This window comes from Equus quagga, chromosome 3 (genome assembly GCF_021613505.1).
Source record: "Equus quagga isolate Etosha38 chromosome 3, UCLA_HA_Equagga_1.0, whole genome shotgun sequence".
Taxonomy (NCBI): Eukaryota; Metazoa; Chordata; class Mammalia; order Perissodactyla; family Equidae; genus Equus; species Equus quagga.
The window spans coordinates 246,814-259,134 of record NC_060269.1 but is presented as its reverse complement, the minus strand read 5'-3'; the positions used below and the strand labels follow the sequence as shown (position 1 = coordinate 259,134).

Sequence of the window (12,321 nt, the reverse complement as noted above, 5' to 3'; positions counted from 1 at the left end):
TCAATAAGCCTGTGATTAGTTTCGTATGTCCAGAAAAATAGTTTTAAACCTCTGGATAAAAGATTGATTCCTGCTAAATAGAATGTAAGACATCAGAGTTGGAGTAAGAGTGTGCCATGTAGAGAAGAAATTATAAGCATAGTCTCCTAAAGTATATGAAAACAAAATCCACTATGTAACCCTAGTTTTCACACCCCTACTGGGACTCAGGAAGATGACACAAACAAGGGCATAACTGTGGTTCTCTGTCGCCCAGCATCCTGTGGTCCGGCCAGTTCAAGCCCACGTGGGAACCTGCTGGGGCAGAGAACAGGGCACCACCTCTTGTGGGGGACCTGGTGTCGGCAGGGGAAGCAGAGCATAAAGGCCTTACCACAGTCTCCACCGACGGAGAAATTAGTGCGCGTAGCACACACACGCTCACTACTGCATGATCGTGTCTTTGTTCTACTTCACTAATATCTTACGCAAATTTTAAAGTATGTACCAAATTACATAAAACATTTAAAGGATAAGACAACAAAAATAATAGAAGTTCTACTCTGTCCTCCCACATGCCGATGCCGCATCTCCAGCACGACAGGCTCCTCGCTCGGAGAGCAGTGGTGTAAGGGTCAGAACCATTTATACTCATGCAGATGAAATGATGCTCCCCTTTTATTGTTTTATAAATGTTGTTACTCCTAGACATTTTTAAAAGTCACTTTACTCAGCTTTTTCTTTCATACTGCTTTATTTTATACAAATTTTATACATTTTCAAAACCCTACAAGAGTTTTGAATCTAGAGATTCAACTACCTGGAGAATTTTGCTTTGCCGTAGAAAATCACAAAAATAATGCGACAAGAGGGTGGTTTAAAGATTAATATAATTCTCCCATATTTAAGCATCAAATTAAAGTCAATTTATTTCACAGATTAGAAAAATGGATTTTGCTTAAAATATACCTATAAAATTAAGATTGGAGCTCCTGTTAATAAAAAAAAAAAGAAAGAGAGAAATACGTCCTGCCCTGGATCACGTAACTTTGTAAATCCCGGCCGCCGTGCCATTAGATACTCGGCTGTGGCTTCCTTGAAACCCTCATCTTTCTCTGTCGAGTAGTTTGATCCTATCAGGAATCTACAATTTTTCAGATTAATAATGAAAACAGCAAGTAAAACACCCCCATAGGTGCTTTGTTTCTGTGTGAAATTGATAAAAACTCATTGCCATTCAAAATATCTAACTTGTATGGTGATATAAACTAGACATAAACTATTTAAAAACGTTTCCCTTTACTTTCCCGTTTACGGTGCTGACTTTTAAGGAATGTTGGTGTGTTGCTTTTTGTTTCACTCTGGCTCTTTCACATTCTCTCTGTCTGATGATTTGACACAGAAAACCGCATTAGTCTCTTCCAACGACGTTCGATTAAATTGAGGCCAGAGCGTGGGTGACTGAGTCTGTGGAAACACGTGGATTTGAATCCTGGCCCTGCCAATTGAATGTCAAATTACTTCTTTCAAATTACTTCCCTCACTTACAAAATAGAGATGTTAATAGAGAGTATGGCTCCATATTTCCCTATATGTTTTGTAGACTATATATATTTCTACAATATTGTCATTATATATGTTCCTGGAAGACTTCCATTCAGGAAAAAAAGAGTTACCTTTTATTTTTATTTATTTATTTATTTTGAGGAAGCTTAGCCCTGAGCTAACTCCTGCCAATCCTCCTCTTTTTGCTGAGGAAGACTGGCCCTGAGCTAACATCCATGCCCATCTTCCTCTACTTTATATGTGGAACGTCTACCACAGCATGGCTGCCAAGCGTTGCCATGTCTGCACCTGGGATCCGAACCAGCGAACCCCGGGCCGCCGAAGCGGAATGTGCTCACTTACCGGCTGCACCACCGGGCTGGCCCCAAGAGTTTCCTTTTAAAAAACAGGACACATGGAGTAAAAGGCTTAGGGACGTGGCTCAGAAGTGCACAATGTGGTCACATGTCACAGCCAGTACTGGGGAGGGACAAGCTGCCCAGCAGGACGGGGGGCAGCCTCAGCAGACACTGAAAAGGCACCGACTTCCCTGTGCAGTCCTTCCCTCGTGTGACAGCCACACGCGAGCTACCACCTGCAGGTACCTCAGTGTTAAGTATTCTCTTGGGCTACTGAGGAGCTCCAGAGCTTCCCAGGGAAAAAGTTCGGACTTCATGGGAAGAAAAAGGGGAAATATCCACGTTTCAATCAATTAGGAAACACATCAATACTGTAAAAGCTGTTTCTGCACACACCTGCTGACTCCCACCAACAGGCAGCCAGCAGTAGCAGGGCTGCTAGTACCTTGTTTGTTGAGACTGTGTGAGGAAAATGCTGACGTGGCATCATTAACATCATTTTAAATTAACTATTGAAGCGAGGAGAATGCTCATATCCACAAGGAAAGCTACTTTGTTTAAACGGCGATTGCATACGTGACTGTACACATGTATTGTATTTATCTATTTATTTTTTGCTGAGGAAGGTTGGCCCTGAGCTAACACCTGCGCCACTCTCCCTCTATTTTGTATGTGGGCTGCCACCACAGCGTGGCTGCTGACGAGTGATGCGGGCCTATGCCAGGAACCAAACCTGGGCCACTGAAGTGGAGGGCACCAAACAACCACTAAGCCACCGGGGCTGGCCCCGTACAGGTGTATTTTTAAAAATATTGTCAAGGGCCTCATCTTTCCTTTCTATTTTTGAATATTTTAAATGTACATAATTATTAGTGTAGTCGTGCAGTATACATAATTTGTAAATACATGAAGACCTGTATACTGACAGCACGTGCTTTCTTTTGAGCTCTTGATCAGTAGCTGAGCAGAATGCTACACCGTCAGTGTATAACAGTACAAAGATTAGAATGTAAGTGGTACCTCAGAGTCAGCTCCATTTGAATTTAACATGTCAAATGCTGATTTGATTATAGATTATGTTCTTGAGAATCATCTTACACCACTGAGAACGTTTTGGAATAAATCTGTATCTAGAAAATTTTGTACACTATTATGACCAAATTTTACCTATTTTCTTTTTAATGTACTTCCATTCTTGTGGAGCTTATGCAATGATTATATTTCAAAAGAAAAATTATAGCAACTCTCAGTGGAGCACATGTAAATAAAGGTACCAGCACCTCCAGCAGACGCTAATTTCTGATTTCTCCTTTAAACGACAGTAAATGCATCTGTTGCACAGAAATTATATCCCAATCAGGGGACCCTATAATTGTCCTGATTAACTTTGATTCAATTAACAGATAGGAGCTCTCCAAGGAGCTCTCGTTTTGAGAGCTAAAAAGAAATTGAATTATCCCACTGCCTTCCCCCCACCTTCAGCAGTTCTCAAATTTAGAGTAATAGATACTTTAATGAGTTTTGAAGGATTAATTTTTCTCTTAATCTGTTACCTGTATCTTTTGAATCAATGTGGGAAATGCGTGTGTGCAGATAACCAAGAGATGTCTGGCCCACCACCCTACACATACTCCAACAGAACACTTTCTTTTCTTACACAAAAAGTAAACAAATCCGAATGTTACAGAATTGTTTTCAATGAATTTATATGAATATGCTTTTGTTTCTTTGGAAAATTGTCTCCTTATTTGAGGGTAAAAATGCAGGTAGCAAAATTATCATCACTATATAATTCTATGAAATTGCATCATACACGCATTTAATTTTCTAAAATTCCAATAAATATACTTGGGAAATAAAGAAGGAAAGAAAGACATTGAGAGGCAGAGAGTAAAGAAAGAAACAGTCTGCATTGTTCAGATAACACGCTTCCCATTGCTCTGGTTTAGCATGGTCTCCAGGAGGAGATGGAGACGTGAATCTTCAGTCCAGCCATTCTCAGCTTTCATCCTGTAAAGGCTTTGCAGAAATAAGTATGATTCTAGTGTTTAAAGTATGCATCTTTCACCATCTGGACTCTGAATACAATCTAACACTTTATGTTGGGCTGAACTGAAGCAGCAGCAACACTTTCCAGTGCGAAGACTGGCAATTTCGTTCCTTAGGAAAGGCAGTGTGTGCACTTACTGTACTTTAGAGGTGATGTAGGGCATTCTCAAGGGCAACTTGGATGATGTGATTTTCGCTTGCACTCAGGCTGTAGTGGCCAATCCCCATGTAATCTGGGACTGTGTTGTGCTCGTGTATGTTGAGAAGCATTGGTAGTGAGGCTGTCAATCACCTCTGAGGCATCACTAGCTCATAACAATTAATGTCTCCTAGGGCACCAAGCTGGCTTATTTCCTAGCATCCTCACACATTTGCAGAGCTGCACGCTCTCATGCACTCCCAAGTTTTAGATGTCAGAGTACAGGATCCTTCTCTGGGTCACCATTTCCTCTGCCCTCTGTTCCTTCCCTCAGTGGTCCAAGACCTAGACTTTTGAAGCTCTTGTGGTAAGAGCAAAGGGAAGAAGGAGAACTCGGGAACTGGGGCCGGCCCGGTGGTGCAGCAGTTAAGTTCGCACGTTCTGCTTCTCAGTGGCCTAGGGTTTGCCGATTTGGATCCCGGGTGTGGACATGGCCCTGCTTGGCCCAAAGCCATGCTGAGGTAGGTGTCCCAGGTATAAAGTAGAGGAAGATGGGCACAGACGTTAGCTCAGGGCCAGTCTTCCTCAGGAAAAAGAGGAGGATTGGCAGTAGTTAGCTCAGGGATAATCTTTCTCAAAAAAAAAGGAAACTAGCAGGGTGGGCCCCAACAAGAGCAGGATTCAGATTCTAGATTTCTCTTAGTTGAGAACCCTCCTCCTTAGCCATTATTTCCTAAATCTTACCATTTTTCAAAGTATAAGCTTCTAGAAAGTCTGTCTTATTTTTGGCACTTCATTTCATCCTCACAAGGAAATTTTTTAAGAGAAGTTGACGGAATCCAGAGGGCACAACATCCTCCTACTCAGTTACACTCCCATTTTCCTCTCTACCTTCCTCTTCTGCTGCTCACAATGCTTGCTTTAAAGTCAAAAATACCGTGGACCACAGGATCGATGAGCACAGGGTCACATAAAGCTCCTATCTGTCGTTTCATTTCTACACCCCTCGTACCTGGCACAGCTGCTGGAAGGAAGCACACTCAACACACGAGAGGAACGACTGAGCCATGGATGAGCAGTGACATCTACCGGGACACAGGGAGTCTCTACGTAGGGCAGACCTAAAAGGAAAGCCATGCCTGGAGCCCTCTCCTCCTCTGAGAGCAAAGAACTCTTCAGACTCCTTTCACTGTGACTGCCTCCAACTCCATCATCGTCACTCATGTCACATCACCTCCACTGGTGCGTCAGTCCAACGAGATGGAGTCACAGACTGTGAGAGTAAAGCAGCAGTGCAAACTGATGCATTTCTGCACAACTGAGGCATTTTACAACTGCAAATATTTGATCAAAATATGCATAGTTACCAAACCACCACATAACCCCTCTCATATTCTTGATAAATGGTGTGTGTCACACAAAGCAATTTATTTCTTCCCTGATTTCATTAGGGAAGAAGGAGGCTTTCATTTGTAACTCAAGTGATTTCTACATGGTGAATTGGCAGAAAGAAGTAATTTGCCTTTCAAAAGAAGAGGGTTTAATTCAGAATTAGTGAGCAGGAAGGGTGGGATCCCTTCTAACTTCACTCACGATTTATCACATATTTTCACAGGCCTCTCTGGGAAGAAACAGAAAACAATAACTTTTGATAGTTATCATTTTCAGCCTGCATTTATTTTGAAGCAGGGTTGTGTCAATATAGTTATTATTAGGTTGCCTCAAACTCATTGCTGTACACTACTTTTTTTTATCATGAAAACTACGAGAAGGAAAACGTTTTCCTGTCACCCTGAATCCATTTGTGCATACTCACTGTAGGGTTTTGGAAGAATATGTCCTGAACTGGAAAACTGAAAACACAGAACGTCCGCAAATCACAAGCCACCTTCTCTCGAAGCAAATAAAACCTGCTGCTCTGAGCCATTTTACCTGGAACGCTTAGATGGAATGTACGCTGACAACAGGAGGGAAGCGGCTAACTTTTGCTGCGTTCTCCCTCCTGCCTGGTATTGTTGAAACTCTTCATCCCCAGAGCTACCCTGTAAATTAGATTTTTCAATCTTTGTTTTTAAATGAGGAAAGTGAGGTTCAAAGAGTTCAGCATATTCGGGAGATTACTGAAATGGTTCCACCTCAAGCCCCCTCGCATCTGCACCGAGAGGGAGTCTGGCTCCGGGACCTGCTGCAAAGCGCCCGTGAGATCCAGCTCGCAGCGCCCCGGGCCACCTGCCCCTGCGGGGTCGTGGGCTCCTGCCTCCCGGGAAACGGAGGCTATTGTCGCGCATCCTCCTCAGTGTCCTCACGGTCCGGCCCTGAAAACCACGGTGCCAAATGTCCAATCGCACAACCAAGTGTACGTGTTTAGATTGCTTACAGGATACGTTTATCTCAGAGAAATGAAGAAACCAAGTCTCGCGGTCGTGTTTTAAGAAAATCTACACCTCGGAATTTCTGATCTACCTTCAGCGAGTGATGGCATTCCTCCAGAGCAGAATCCTCCAGGAGAGACCGCAGCCTCTCTGCCTGGGGGATGACTTCTGGTGATGCAGATTGGAGGACGAGGGGAAACGGTGGGCGTTGGGAGAGGGAGCGAGAGGAAAGGCGATGTGAGAGGTGAGAACGCAACCCACAGGCAGAAAGCGCAGGGCAATTCCGAGTCCAGCCACACCGACGCCTCGCAGCGCGCAGCCGGCAGCCGCCGCACCCGCACGCGCTCTCGTCCGGGATCGCGCTCTGCTGACGCGTGCACGCTGAGGTGGGTCTAGAAAAGGACAGCCCACAGCAAACGTCCGAGAGCCGGGACCTCGGCAGAGCGCCTTGAAGTTGAGAGGAGAACAGCCTGGAAGGATGTGAGCTGCATCTGGGAGGGCGCAGCGCCCCGCCAGACGCGCGGGAACCGGGCGCGCAGGGACCGGGCGCGCCGGGCAGCGATCCGCGCCGCCCCGACCCCGACGCCCCCGACCCCTCCTCCGCCCTGCCCCCGGAGGCGCGGGCTCCTCGCCATCCCCTGCGGGCGGGAGTGTCCCTGAGACGGCGAGCGCTGCGCTGCGCGTCCGCTCCCGGGCCGAGGGCAGAGGGGACTCGGGTGACGCCGCCGCAGACCCGCCGCGATGGCCCTGGTCCCCGTGAACTGGACAGGGGCGGCGGACACCGAGTGGCTGCCGCTGCTGGGTCCGGCCGGCAACCTGTCTGCCACCCCGGCCGCGCGCGGGCTGCCGTCCCCCGCGCCCTCGCAGCCGCGGGCCAACCTCACCAACCAGTTCGTGCAGCCGCCCTGGCGCATCGCGCTCTGGTCCCTGGCCTACGGCGCCGTGGTGGCCGTGGCGGTCTCGGGGAACCTCGTCGTAATCTGGATCGTTCTGGCCCACAAGCGCATGAGGACCGTCACCAACTACTTCCTCGTGAACCTGGCTTTCTCCGACGCCTCCACGGCCGCCTTCAACACCCTGGTCAACTTCATCTACGCGCTGCACAGCGAGTGGTACTTCGGCGCCAACTACTGTCGCTTCCAGAACTTCTTTCCCATCACAGCCGTGTTCGCCAGCATCTACTCTATGACGGCCATCGCGGTGGACAGGTGAGGAGACGGGCAGGAAGGAGGGCGAGGGAGAGGAGAGCCAGGCAGGAGGTAGGGTTGAAAAGGGCCTGTGACGAGATGGGGACTAGGAAAGAGCTCCTGGAGAAGGAGGTCAGCAACCCACTGGTAGTTCCCCTGCGGCTGAACCAGTTTCTGCCTCTATGGGCCGCCACTCCCACCTGCCCGCTGGTCCCCATTGACAGCACCTAGAGGGACTGAAGGAGGAGAGTGAAGGAGATGGGGAAAGTCTGTCATGGTAAATAGGACGAAGGCAGCTAGAAACACTTGGTACCAGCAGACTTCCTCAAATGCCTTCAGACAATTGCTGCAAAGCTTTTGTTCTCTGTAAAATGGACCTTCCTTCTCCCTGTCAGTCACTGCTCTGTCAGAGAAAGGGACCATGGGCCACCTTCCCTCTTCCCTCTGGTCTGCTGGTCCTCGCGGCACCCCACACCCCCTTTCCTTGCCCCAAGGTCAGCGCTGGTCTGGCCTCCCAGTCATGGAGCATCCATCAGAGGCGACAGCTCCTTTCAGGACATTGCTGTCCCCTGGTGGTTTCCCCAGTGTCTGGAGGTGGACCTCACATCCAGTAATCTGGGGCGGCTGTGAGCTGAGCCAGCCCTGTGCCTGGAAGATCTCACTCAAACCTTTCAGACGGTGGGCAACAAGAAGCCCAAGAAATAAATGTTTAAAAAACGAGACACACTACTTTATAGCTGTTTAAAGTATATTTTTTAAAATGTTCCCTCATCTACAGTGGGGATTCTGAGATGCTTAGGCAATTAAAAAAGCTGGATAGACCTCCAACACCTGTAGTTTTTAAAATTCTTTGTGCATTTTGTTTCTTATATTGAACATTGTGAAATATGCATACTTGTATTAAGACGATGCTAAACCCCTACCTGCTATTGAAAGCTAGTTACACTTTAATTCAATATTATGTTAAAAATCAACAAAGCCAGTCGATTCCAGTCTTCCCTTTGCAATTGGCAGCTGCCTGAGGGACCATGGGGGTGATGTCACTTTAACCTCAAGTCTTGATGTTCTCATGTCTGGATAGAGGAGAGCACTTTTTTCTACATTAACAAACCTGTTTCAAAAGAAAATGAGGCATAATATTAATTCTTACTACACTAAGCTGACATTATGAGGAAAAAAAAAGAAACAAGTTCTTTCCATAAGTCCATCCTCTGTGTATGCTATTTTGAAAGAGTGAAAACAGAGGTATTGATAACATAAATCTTTAAAAATTATTTTCACATGCCAGGCTCGGAGGGTTACATTGAAGAAGTAGTGATTAGTTGCCACTAACTAGGATAAATAGGCTTCTTTTTCTTTTTATTTCTTGTAAGCATGTGATTTTGTGATTGGGAGGAGAGACATTAGTGTATCATGTTATAAAATTCTCACAATCTTGAAATGTTAATGATGCATTATGAAAATTTAGTGTGTGTGAAATTGATATTTCAAGTCTGAGGAAAAAAGGTTATTCTTCTTATTACTTTCTTCTGACGTTTATACAAAATGTGAAATGGTCCTGGAGTTGTTTTAATTGATAATGCAATACTATTTCATTACACTCACTGGTTTGAAATTAATGAATACTTTACTACTTATTATTTACTAGAAAACATTGTTCAGTCACCAAAACTATGCAAAATTTTTGGAGCATACAATTTGCAACTAAACCTGAAGCATGCTCAGTGCAGATACTGAATATCTTTTTTAAAACTGTTATTTAAAGGAATAATCTTATCAAATAATATAAAAGACAGTTAATAAAAAGAACCACAGAAATAGAGAAAAACCTGTTTAGGACAATTTCTAGAATGAAAGACTACACAAATATAACAGCTAATGGAACTTTCAGTAGTTTACCAGCCCACACAATCTTTCTGAATCGGTGTCTTATCAACATGAACTGGAAAAACAAGTCCTGTGGCATCCTCAGTGCTTTATAGAGTCAAGGCTGCGGGGCGACCCTCTGAGGAGGTCCAGGCAGTCAGGTGGTTCTCGTTATGATTGCAAGGACTCCCTGCCTCTCATGGAACATAGCTGACAGTATCTGCTCACAGAAATCATATTCTCCTATATAATGAATGCTTCACTGAAATAACCATAAAGGTTATAATCCCTGCTTAGTTCTTATTGATGAAGAATGCATCATTTAGACTGCAACGTGAGCACTTGGCTTATTGAATTTTGAGTGTTTTCTATCCTCATTCAATATAAATGGAATTGTATCCTCCCAGCCTAAATGGAAAGCATACTGCACTCTTTTCTGCCTCTCCCTAAAATAAAAAATCTTCTGAGCTTGAAAGCTACCTCAGCTTTGACTCGGGTGCACTCGGCTTTCCTTCAGCTGCAGCGGAATGCTTGCAGCCCCTGGGACCTTAGAGATTTTAGCCTTGAAAGGACTGCAGATGCCCCCTTAGTGAGCAGCTCTGTTTCACAAGTGGAGGACCACAAGCCAGGGGTCTCACAGTTTGTTGAGCAAAAGGCACTGAGTTTTCCTTGAAGTGTTTGGCACTCATTCTGCACTGGAAAGGTTGCTTGCTTTCTGCTTCCATGTTTTAAAAATATACTATCAGTCACTCTACTAAAGATTTGAATGTGAAGTCACAGGTTCTGGTCTCATCCTGGGACATGTTACCTTCTGCTTTCTTAGAAATTCCTGCAAAACTGTGTTTCTATTGGCCAATAAGCGATCTTTCAATTCCACGCAGTTCCTTCTTGCCTGGAAGACTACTTCATCGTCCCTACACACACTCACGCGTGCGCACACACACACACAGTGGAATTATTTGCCAATGAAGAGCTGCTCTCTCCACCATCCTTCCCAGATTTGCCATTTTGAAATGTAACATTTAAACACAACATTTATATAAAAGTTGCTAAGCTTTCCCAACTTGATGCAGTCCGGAATTCAAGGCACTGTTGTTGCTCCTAAGGAGCTGTGATGACTCAGGGTTCAATTAGGCAAAATTACACCTTCGAGGAGATTAGAACCAGCATCTGTTTATGCTGTGTGTCGTCCATGTGTCATAGTACATCTTACATATGTGTTGCTTATATTTAGTGTGGATGTAGACAGAAGATTATCAATCCAACAGTTAATGTAATACACAGATTGTCATTTCTGTTCGTTTGTGGCGTATGCCACTTGATATGCGGGGATATTAGAAAACAGAAAATATTTTCTTCCATTTTCTAAGCACCTTTTTGAGATTAAGTTAGAAACTCTAGGAAGGTTTATTAACGTATAGCAAAGTAAGATTTCAGGGCACATGGTCCAGTATTTATCAGAATACTTAATTAAAGAATTTTTAAAATGACATTCACTGTTTCTTACTTGGAAACCTTAAGGAGATAATTTAATATGATTTATTTATTTATTTATAAAAATAGGAGAAATACTTTACATTCTTCAAACCTAGGGACACACATGACATGAGTAATTATCAAAAGAAATATTTAATCTAACTGAAGTAAGATATTTTTTAGCCAAATACATAGATAAAAATTTGTCTTCTATGCTATTCTTTGTTTTTAATTTCTTTAGGAATGTTCTTTAGCATAAAGCTAATTGTTATGTAAAGTATTTGCAGAATCTCTATTTCTTTTGAAATTTATTATGGACAAATAAAAATATGCAGTCATAAGAAATTATAAGACCTCAATCTGGTAACAAATTACCTGAATGTATCGTGGTAAGTTTTACATCATTGCTATAAATATTATGGATGTAAAAACTTGGCACATTTTTAAAGACTCCTTGCTCAGTCTGTGATCCTAGTACCCTGGCCACCCCTCCTTCCTTCCACTGCAGGGAGAGCCGCTGTCCGAGCACGTAACACTGCTTCTTAGAGTTGCAGTAAGACCCCACTCACTGTTCAGCCCAGAAGATGAACTGGGCGTGTTTAGGTTAAAATCAATTGCTTTATCTTTGCATTCTTTGCAAAATAGTAACTGAAACTAAGTTTTGGAAAAGATTACATTTAGGAAATTTAGTGTGAATCTTTGGTTCTTTCTACAATTTGTAGTTGTTTTTCAAGGATTTAAACGTACCCTATTTGCATCCACTAAAATTACTGCTGTATTGAGCTGTGAAAGTTCTGTTAAATCTATGTTGCAAATTCTTATAAAATTTGTCGTGAGCACACTGTGAAGGTGATAAATATGTATTAATTGAATGGATGAAGTATGAGATCATCACAGAGGCAGATCCAATCAGAATGGCTCTCATAAACCAGCAGAACTCCAGTTGATTCAGCGTTATATTAACCACGATGGGAAAGAATATGGCAAAGGAGAGTTTGCAGCATATTTAACTGACATAGTGTAAAAAAACCCAAATTTAATCTATAATCTATTCTTATACATTAATAAAAAGTTATAACCTGAATATAAAAGAACAAATGGCATAAACTGAGAGTTCACAAAGAAGAAATAAAAACCTCCAGCAGACAGGAAGTTTTGTTTGCTCACATTCTGTGTCTCCATTTCCTCACCTGCCCTTTGCTCCTGAGGCCGTTTAAGTCTGCGTTCCTTTCCCAACACTCGGTCTCAGTCGTCTTGTGCAGTCGTGGGCGTTTCAGTCCTGATGTCCTTGACCTTCCAGTGGTATTCCCCACAGTGTGTATTCCGCACAGTGTGTATTCCCCACAGTG

General features: G+C 43.8%; 1 protein-coding gene across 1 annotated transcript in view; it reads left to right on the top strand.

Annotated features, from left to right (window-relative positions):
* Window positions 1-7,075: 7,075 nt before the first annotated feature.
* TACR3 (tachykinin receptor 3) overlaps window positions 7,076-12,321 on the top strand; it is a 59,939-nt gene continuing 54,693 nt past the window's right edge. Inside the window, exon 1 of the mRNA XM_046657239.1 lies at window positions 7,076-7,651. Within this exon, the coding sequence (XP_046513195.1) occupies window positions 7,185-7,651 (467 nt within the window). The 5' untranslated portion in view covers window positions 7,076-7,184. The remainder of the gene's footprint in view (window positions 7,652-12,321) is intronic.